Below are 10507 nucleotides of genomic sequence, written 5' to 3'. Positions count from 1 at the left end.
GAACACACTATATAAAAAAAATGCAGCATAAAGTTAAAGCAACTTGGTTTTGCAAGTCAATTCAATCTACTATTTTAAGTTTTGACCTGTAATAAGTTGGCATAACTTATAAAAAATATGTTGAAATGGTTTAATTAAGTTGAAATTTGATATGCTGCCAGGGCCGGCGCTAGCTATAGGCAGAGTAGGCAAATGCCTAGGGCCTCAAGCTTGGAATGGGGGCCTCCATAACTGCTAAGTCCATGTACGCTGGTTTGAAAATCACTACTGACAGCATTAAATAAAGTTTTAAGGTGAGTTCAACTTTATGCAGCGCCGCCACTGCAAGAATTCAGTTTGTATTTAAAAAAGTTTGTATTTAAAGTCGAACAGCAAACAAAACTGGCGTTACCTAAAGTAAACTGTCTGTATATCTTGTAAGTTCTCTACACTTTATTTTAGTTTTCAAATCATGAAAGTAGTTTGTCTGTTTAACTTCCAGTGGCAGGTGACTTGAATGGATATTTAAGGTAGTTTATAAAAAGGTATTGCAATAGTCTGATAGATAACTTTATACTGTATATTGGTTAAGTAAGAGGGAAATTATTCTTTATACCAAGTTAAAATAAAAAAAAACAATTAAAGTTTTCTAGGAGGTGTTCACCTATAATTTTTTTAAGGTTGGGTTTTTGCAATGTACTGTTGTCTTTTTAATTTTACTCTTTGGGGAAAGCAAAACTGTTATCCTGTGTTATCCCAAAAAGGTGGTGTTTTTAATAAACCCCCCCCCCCCCCCCAAAAAAAAAAGTTGCATATGACTGCTCATTAGCATTAACAAACGTAAATGACTTTTATCTGAGAATATTGCTCTTTATTTTTCAATAGGAAATGACCATTTACTCATGAAGTCATCATAAGAAAGCAAATCGAAAGGGACATTTAGTTTAAGTGCTGTGAGTTTTGGATGAAAGTGTGATGACACACAGATGTGGGGTCCCATTGGCCCCTGGCAGTAGGAGGAGGGCTCGAGTTCCTGTCACTGGCACACACAGAGAGAGAGAGAGAGAGAGAGAGAGAGAGAGAGAGAGAGAGAGAGAGAGAGAGAGAGTTCGATGAAGCAGTGTTGCAGGTAAACGCCAACGGGAAGATATTTGTGAACGACACTTTAACCCCATGAGTTCAGATTTATTTATTACTGGAGCTTCTGTGGGATTCTGACTCAACACAGCTGCGCGTGCCTGCAAAAAGAAAATCCTGCGCGTGTCACCGATCCGTCGGAGACGCGCTTTTCACGCCAGCAACTTCCAACATTTTTTGCTGTCGAGCATCCAGGATGAAATCTAACAAAAGAGGTGAGTTGCGTTTTTACACGTGCTTATTTGCGTGTTTGTTTGCGTGTGTCTGTGTTCGTGAGTATGTGTTAGTTTGATCGGGACTGTGGCGTTTTTGTTGAGATCAAATGCAGCGTGTGTGTTTTTGAATGGCGTGGGTCTGTTATACATCTGTCTGTGTGCTGTGATTTTGGGTCTAACACTTGAATCGTTCATGTATGATTATGTCGTGTTGTGCAGTGTCGGTCGATGCATATCGGCAGTTTATTAAGACATATTTAGAATATTTTCATAATTATTTATTTTTTAAAGATTTACGTGCATTTCGTGTGTTTGTTACATTGACTGTATGACTTCATGCTGCGCTGCGCAGACCGATCGATTATGACATCAAAATTCCACGAGAGCACAGGTTTTAACTCGCTCTCGCGGTAATGTGATGTCATAGCTCGGTTGATCTGCGCAGCGTAGCAAGAATTCGCAGACGCTTGGATGATGTCACGCGTGTTTGTTTGTTTGGTGAATCTCGTTTTCGCGCGTCCGCTCCTCTCGTTTGTTTATTTGCGTCAGGTGACAGACTATCTTTTGATAGTTTTTATATTTTATTTGCGATTGTTGCATTTTCTGATGGCGGGAATCGAAACATGACATCGCGGGTGTTCAACGAATCGTTTGCTGTTAGTCTCGTGTGTTTATTTTAAACTGGAAAGAGACTTTTTGTGTCATAGTTTTTGAATTTTTATGCAATCTGCGCCTCTTCACAGTACACTGTGTGAAGTTGGGAATGGGAGGAATGACGTCATGTGTGTCCATTGACTTGATTGGTTGATCGATTGTTTGAAAATCTGTTTTTTTTTTCACTTTTGAAATTTGGGATAAATATTTTCCAAGTTGTACATTTTTATTCTGGAATTAAAAATAACTGATTGATTGTTTATAATGTTTTGTCTTTTTTTAATATGCACCAATTTGTTTCTTTTTTAACATTATACATTAAATTCTAATTAAATGATTTAACACGAGCTCAGTCATTATTTAGTTTATATAAGAAAATGTGTAATGTAGCTCTAGGTTTAAATAACTTAAAGAAACGCAAACTCACTGTAACACGATCAGACCTAAAGTTACATTTCACTGCGAGTTGTATCCTGTAGATAACGGTGTGTGTGACATTTATTTAAAGGGACACTTCACCCAAAAATAAAAAATTGGTCATCATTTACTCACTGTCATGTTGTTACAAACCTGTATACATTTCTTTGTTCTGATGAACACAAAGAAAGATATTTTGAGCAATGTTTGTAACCAAACCGATAAGCTCCATTCACTTTCATAGTAGGAAAAAAGAATACTATGGAAGTGAATACGACTCACAAACATTCCTCAAAAAAAAATCTTTGTGTTCATCAGAGCAAAGACATTTATAGAGAATTTTAATATTTGGGTGAATTCATTTTCCTATTTTGCATTGCTAGCTGCTTGACAACATTCTGCTTCAAATGATACAACAACATGGATACATTTATACAAACATACACACAATGTGCTTTGTTAAAGTGAGACACAGTAACTTCACATGTCTCAGTCAGGGTTCGGGTTACAGCAGGACAAACACAGGCGCTCTAAACCGTCTGATCTATCCTGCCATTAGAAAGAAAGAAATCCTGATTGGTTGTTTTGCCAAAAAATACTCAAACGTTACATTTACATTTCATGCATTTTGGTAGACCTTTAACAGTGTCTTTCAAAATGTTTACAAAAAAATCTCATTCAGAGAGAGTTGAAATGTTGCCGTTTATCTGTCATGCTTTATTTCAGTATACCAATTCTTTATTCATGATGGGTAACAGCCCACTTACTAACATCATTATAAAACTTGCATTTTACATCGGACCACCTGTAAAGAGTAAAATAGCCGAGGATCGGTTCATTCTTCTCTCTATTGTTTGCTGTGGAGGGGGCTGTGAAACAGAGATGGTTGTTGTGAGGGTGTGAATGGTGAAGCCGTTAGGAGTCAAATGTCTTTTGATGTGTAAAATAACAGTGAAGTTAAACAGCTTTCACGAAGCCAGAGCTTTCCCTATCCAATCTTTTTTCCCCTCATTCTAAAAAGAAATCTTTAAACACGGCTTCATTTTAAGAAAAATCTGCACATGAAACTTTAACTGACTTAAGTCGATGTAATATACATGCCAGACCAGTATGTGGTGCTGTAATTCTGCCACAGAGATGCACTAAAAACGGAGAAGACGAATTGGAGCATGCACTTTTTGTTGTCCATAATGATTTGTTGATCATCGCAGCTAAGGAGCAGGGGCGTCATTTATAAAACTGTGCGTAGGATCCTTACTAAAAGTCTATGTACGCACAAAAGCCAAAAATGGCATGTACCAAAAAATATTAAGACTTATAAAACAAAAGCAATGTTCCCTTTATAAATCACAGAATCATCCTCAGATCCCACCCTGCAAGCCCATTTTCCAATTAAGTTTGTTTTTTTAAAGATCACAACCTTTGCGTGGGAACTGGCAAACGCACGTTTCCAGCCCTGCTTTGTGCGTATGCACAGTTTATAAATGAGACCCCAGAAGATTTTAGTCCAACGTGTTTTAGTCAGTTGTTGTCGTCGTCGTTGCTGTTATGTGACATAGCAGTTTCTGGTTCGATATGTGGGGTGATGACATCCTCATATCACAAAATATACAGATTGGCTGTACACGCGAAAACACAAGGGTGCCGTATTGAGTTTTTGCAGTATTTAAAAAAAATAGCGGTTTAAGGCTCTCAAAACGCAAAGTAAATGCAAAGACGCGATGAGATGCATGCTCGTGTGGGTTCATGCAAATGATGCGATATGGGCGTCGCGTGTGCCGCGAAGACACGTTTAAGGCAAATAGCGCGTGTTTTCGCAGCAAACGCGACTGCTGTATTGCGTCATTCACATTGCCCCACACGAGGATGTGTCGGATCGCGTCTTTGCATTGACTTTGTATGTAATCTACTTGCGCATATCGTTGAACTCACGTCTGGTGTGAATCTATTCAACTCTATCAAAAAATTCACTTGAGACAAAGTTAAATCCCACGAGTAATCTAGAACGAGTAACGCGATGCCCTGCGTTTGGTGTGTATGTAGCATAACTCAGTAGTGTATACTATTTACTGCCTTAGTATTTGTATATTTTGATATTTGGTTCATGCATTACGTTGCAAAGTTGAGTGCATTGTGGGATATGGTATTCTGTGAGCAGAATATACAAGAGGTATAATATGAAAAGAATTGGGTTATGTGGAGATGGCCAGGCTTGTTGTAATAATATGTGGCATTGTTCCAAAATGGCGTTCCGCATTTGTCTTTTATCTGAAAACTATTTTTTGTTTCCTTGATCAGCTTTTTACGAAGATCAGAATGGAGACACCGAGTTTTCGGCCATGTCTGACAGTGACCCCTGTGAAGATGACGGTTTCCCCCTCAATCTCTCCACGGGTCACAGAAGAACCGAAGCTTCGGCCAAACGCCGTCGTCGTGGAAACCTCCCTAAAGACTCTGTTCAAGTGCTGAGGGATTGGCTGTATGAGCATCGCTTCAACGCGTATCCATCAGAAGTGGAGAAGATGAGCCTGTCGAGACAAACCCATCTTTCTGTGTCACAGGTGAGAGCATTTTTACATGATGACTGTCAACCACAATTGTTACTTAGTAGTTTATTTGCACTGAGATGTTTCTTTGAGAAAGAAAAATTGGATGAATGGCAGTGTGCGAAGTCGGATCATTCGTAAAAAAGATTGAATTTGGCAAAAACTTTTGCACCTAAAGACAAAAAGCAGGTCCTAGGCACTCAATCAAACAAAAAAGTAGAATCAATGAATGAATAAATAGCCTTTAGGTATGGCTTAAGTCGTATTAAAATAAATAAGCCAGCATGTATCAATCAACAAGTGGTCTTCTTCAGGGCAAAGCATGTACTTTGAGGGTTTTGCTGCAAAAACAAATTTGTTAAATACAAAAGACATTTATGAAAATAAGAAATTTCAGTTACTGACAAAAAACATAACATTTCATTTTTTTAGCAGTAAAATTCATCAGGCAAAGTTTTTCTCACACAGGCACAAAGTCTGATGTGTATTTTGTCCTGTACTGAGCTGTTGTAAGTGCACAGGAATGCAGCGCTGCATATTTCACTCCAGTCTACATCAGTGCCAGCTGTCTGAAACCAACGTGGAGTTCACTGCATCACCACCAGAGCGCTTCATAGTGAATAAATACAGGGTTCCCACGGGTCCTTGAAATAGTTTGTGAATCTGGGGGAAAAATTCAAGGCCCTGGGAAGTTTTTGAAAATATACATACATAGATACAGGTCATTGAAAGTGCTTGAATCTATTTTATTCAAGAAGTTTTCTGGGAAAATAAATCCATATTATTCCTTGTGTAGTGTAGGATAATATCACAACAATTCTAGACTTTTAATCACACATGCTAAACTGTTCGCTTTAAATGCTTATATCTTCTGTATGCGAATGTTGATTTATACCAAAATGCTTTTTTGCATAGTTGTGTTTGACACATGAAAACGTCTCGGGTTACGTATGTAACTGTTGTTCCCTGAGAAGGGAACGAGACGCTGCGTCTCCCTTGCCATACTTCCTGCGTCCCAATATTTTAGATACCGATATACTTCCTGGCTCTCGCGTCACCCTGTCTTTGTCGTTAAGCCTCACTATTGGTTGAATTTGATATACACATGCACTTACCCCTGGAGGCGTCCCCAAAGTGTCACCGCAGTGACACAGCACGAGTTCCCTCGAAAGGGAACTGTAACAATGTATCTTAAAAGATAACACGATGTAACCTTGCTCTCACTTGAAATGTGTCCCAACATTTAGTCCTTGAATTTGAGGGTATTGGACCTGGAAAGTCCTTGAAAGGCCCTTGAATTTGAAGTTAAATAAGGCGTGGGAACCCTGTAAATACCTGTTTTCATTTATCTTCAATATTCTGTGTGACATTTAAAGCCAGAATGTATATTTAGTCACTTATCTCCAATCTGTTTTTTTCTCAGATCTGTAACTGGTTCATAAACGCTCGTCGGAGACTCCTACCCGACCTCCTCAGGAAAGACGGCAAAGACCCCACCAAGTTTACCATGTCACGACGTGCCGGCAAACCAGAAAGATCCACTTCCCCGGAAAGCTCTTCGCCCCACCCCTCACCTATCTCATCAGCCCCAACATTGGACTTAAGACTGTTAGGTAACACGGCGACGGCCATTTTGGCTCGTGCCGGCTGTTTGCCATTATCGGGAGGTTTTAGTCAAGATGCCGGTGTTCAAGCTTTGATGCAGCTGGACGCGAGCGGTGTAGATCAGTTCTCCAACATTCATCTGACAACCCTCGCACCTACATCTACCTCAGTACTGACCCTGGGAGCAGTGAGCCCAACCGGGGTGCTGTTCAATACGCCGCCTCCCACCCCTCCAGAGCTCTGCCCGCAAGATTTCAGCGATCTGAAACTTTTAGTGGACGCGGCGCTGCAGCGGGCTGCCGAGCAGGAAGGCTGCAGACAAAAAGAGCGAACGACACAACGACCAGACGAACTTTCAATTTCAAGTCCTATTGGCGATTCGGAGGCCGTCTCGCGTTCCTATTCTAGAGAAGAAACGCCTTCCAGGTTGGAGTGCGATGCTACGGCGAGCTTGACGGAGAATCCGGTGTTACCGGTATCGGTTCCTGTCGTGACCCGCACATTTCCAAGCCTTCCTGTCGTGCCAGCCGATTTGACCAATGGTGATGTCGCCAATGTGGTCGTGGAATCTGGGAACTTCATGCGTTCATCTGCGGTTTGGAGCGTCAGACAGACCAGTCCACGTCCGAATGCGGTGATGCACACTTGGAGCTCAAACTACGCACACAATACAGTCACAGAAACAGTCAACTAAAGTGGAAATACGCAAGCAAGACGCTCCACTTAAGACTACGTTTGTCGAACGATGGAAACCTGGGCGCTTTGGTTGACACTAAAATGTTTACTGTGTCTCTCCTGTCTCCCTGCTGTCATGGATGCATTTTGAGCGTTGCTAGGTGCCCAGAAAGCCCCTTCATTGATTCAGTCACAAACGTCCTCCTGAATTGTTGACGTATTTTTAAGACGTTTTAGCTTTTTTACCCACCTGAAGTTTCCTTCAACACTAAATGCTCTTTCGTTGAGAGCAAATGTTTTACTCTGGAGTTTATAATTCACTTGCAGCAAGTGTCCACCAGCAGATCTAAACCTTAAACATTTACAAGAGCTCAGACATCCTGAGCACATCAGGCGACAGAAAGAGACTTCAGGATCTTTTTCATTTTCGATGTGGCCTTGAAGGAGCTCCACATCTCTGTCTGCATCGATATATCCTCATTTAATAGTTATGTAGCATGGGTTTACTGATATCTGTGAATGTTTCTGGAAGAGCAGCATGCAGTGTTCGATCTTTTATCAGATCTCGTTTAGGTGCTAAGTGTGTCGTCTTTTAATACTTTAGATAAAACCTTTTCTACCAAATCCTCGACCATGTGTTTGTATGTTTCCTGCACTTTAGTCCAATTTCACCTCCAAGTCTAAATCCCTAAATAACATCGGAGAGCTTTATTGTGTGATATGGAGAGCGGTGGATTGTCAGGAAATCGATGGGTCTGCAGAGGTCATCATTCACGTCCCGAGATGGAGGCGAGAGCATCATTGATTTCCTTCAGGTCTCATGTAACGCTGGAGCTTTTTCTCCATGACGTGAGCCGTTGAGTAAAATAGATCATCTGTGTTAACAAGTTCACTCTCACACGGTAAAGATTGCTAAAAATGTTTTTAAATCACACACATTTAGTCAATTTCTCTTTCAGAATCTTCATACGCTTTTATTCTCTGCTTATAGTTTCCATGAAACGTGTGGAGATGTCACCGTTAGCCGTTCATTGTGTTTAATGGCTATCAAACATGAGGTCACTTTACATTTATATCAGTTTAATCTGCCTTTCCTTTAGTTTTTATTATGCGGGGTACATTTAAACATTTCAAAAGTATTTCCAATGTTTACGCATCATGTTTATTATTCTATGTTTGAATGTATCTCAGGTTGGTTTGTATAGTTTTAGCTGTAATTGATATTGTAGCGACATCAAACTGTATTACAGATCCGATAACCTAACATTTCAAACCACTGTGAGCTTGTTGTTAGTTCCTGCGATGGTACTGGAAGTAAATGTAGATATATTTTTATACTGTATGCTCTATTTTTTCACCTCATCTGAATGACCGACGTCGATATTTCTAAACTGTTATTTACGAAATGAGTCTTGCGTATTGCAAAGCGAAACGTGTAAATATCGTTCGGGTTTTTGTCTTAGAGTTGCTGCTTATAGCTTATATACATGAAATTTTTGTAGCTCTCGACTATATGACCAAATACATGATGGTGGATGTGAATGTTATTTTTTTTTAAGTTCATGTTTATCTGTAACAGTGTTCAATAAAAGTGGCATTTGTGCCTTATATGCTTCTGTAGGAAAACCTTCTGTAGTCTGTGCAATATCTGCCTTAAACATTTTATGTCTTTTTGTACAAACATACAGAGAAATAAAAGCTTCGATTTATATCTGTTTGTAGTCTTGTTTCGGAGAAATTGAAGCATTGGTTTTGTTTGGCATTTTCTATAAAATCTACATAAGAGTTTCTGTCTGTAAATCCAGGCTAAAGTTTGATGATGCATAAAAGTTGGATTTCAATCTTCAACATGATCTTACTCGGTCTATTAAAGGTCCCTTGTTAAACAGTATTTATTTAGGCATAGATGAATAGTAAGAGTTAGTAATGACATACCAGGAGCTTCAAACGCAATTGTTTCCTCCTCCTTATGTAAACCTCGTGCATGCATAAAACGCTGGAAAAACAGACCAATCTCAACATAACACCAACTGTGAAAAATCCAGATAATTTACTCACCACCATGTCATCCAAAATGTTGATGTCTTTCTTTGTTCAGTCAAGAAGAAATTATGTTTTTTGAGAAAAACATTCCAGGATTTTCTCCTTTTAATGGACTTTAATGGACCCCAACACTTAACAGTTTTAATGCAGTTTAAAATTGCAGTTTCAAAGGACTCTTAGGGGCGGTTTCCCGGACAGGGATTAGACTAGTCCTAGACTTAAACACTTTTAAGAGCTCTCCAAACTGAAAATAACTTGCACTGACATATCTTAAAATACATCAGTGCCCTTTGTTTTACCTCAAAATGCACACAGGTAATGTTTTTAGTAAGGCATGTTTGTTAAAACTAGTTATATTTCCTAATTAAACTAAGGCCTAGTCCTGGATTAAACTAATCCTGGTCCGGGAAACCGCCCCTTAATGATCCCAATCTATGTATAAGGGTCTTATTTAGCAGAACGATTTTCATTTTTGGCGAGAAAAATAAAAATATGCACTTTTAAACCACTTTCAAACTTCTCGTCTATCTCCGGTCCTGTGACGCGCCAGCGCGACCTCACGTAATTGCATAATGGCGTGGAAAGGTCACGTGTTACATATATGAAACGCACATTTGTGGACGATTTTAAACAATAAACTGAAACAAAGACATTAATTATTATCATTCCACATACAACGATGTTGGAACGGTCCTCTTTCTCCACACTTGTAAACGCTGGGGCGTAGTTTCGATACATCATCCTTGACCTCTTGATGTGATGACGTATTAAGTTAGGTCGCACTGGGGCGTCACAGGACCAGAGATAGACGAGAAGTTGTGGCATAAAAGTGCATATTTTTTATTTTTCTTGCCAAAAATGAAAATCGTTCGGCTAAATAAGACCCTTATGCCCCGTTGAGATTGTTTAGAGTCCTTTAAAACTGCAATTTTAAACTGCATTAAAACTGTTAAGTGTTGGGGTCCATTAATGTCCATTAAAATGAGAAAAATCCTGGAATGTTTTCCTTAAAAAACATAATTTCTTCTCGACTGAATAAAGAAAGACATCAACATTTTGGATGACATGGTGGTGAGTAAATTATCTGGATTTTTTTAAGAAAATGGACTAATCATTTAAGTACAATGTTGTTACAATGCTAAAAACAAAGTTGTGACTGCTGAGTTAGCGCTATATGCTAGTTAATGCTATGTTGACGTTACAGTTACGTTTTGCAGGTCCATACTGAAAAAACAC

At 39.3% G+C, this 10507-nt stretch overlaps 1 protein-coding gene across 1 annotated transcript; it reads left to right on the top strand.

The window, feature by feature from the left end:
* Nucleotides 1-1087: 1087 nt before the first annotated feature.
* On the top strand, nucleotides 1088-8921 carry tgif2 (TGFB-induced factor homeobox 2). The gene is made up of 3 exons (XM_065293877.1): nucleotides 1088-1331; nucleotides 4701-4963; nucleotides 6372-8921. Exons 1-3 carry the CDS (start codon nucleotides 1313-1315, stop codon nucleotides 7245-7247), a joined length of 1158 nt encoding a protein of 385 aa, XP_065149949.1. The 5' UTR covers nucleotides 1088-1312; the 3' UTR covers nucleotides 7248-8921.
* Nucleotides 8922-10507: the final 1586 nt, after the last annotated feature.

The sequence above is a fragment of the Paramisgurnus dabryanus genome, chromosome 7 (genome assembly GCF_030506205.2).
Source record: "Paramisgurnus dabryanus chromosome 7, PD_genome_1.1, whole genome shotgun sequence".
Lineage (NCBI taxonomy): Eukaryota > Metazoa > Chordata > Actinopteri > Cypriniformes > Cobitidae > Paramisgurnus > Paramisgurnus dabryanus.
The sequence above is the reverse complement of the archived record's forward strand: the minus strand, read 5'-3'. Positions and strand labels throughout refer to the sequence as shown.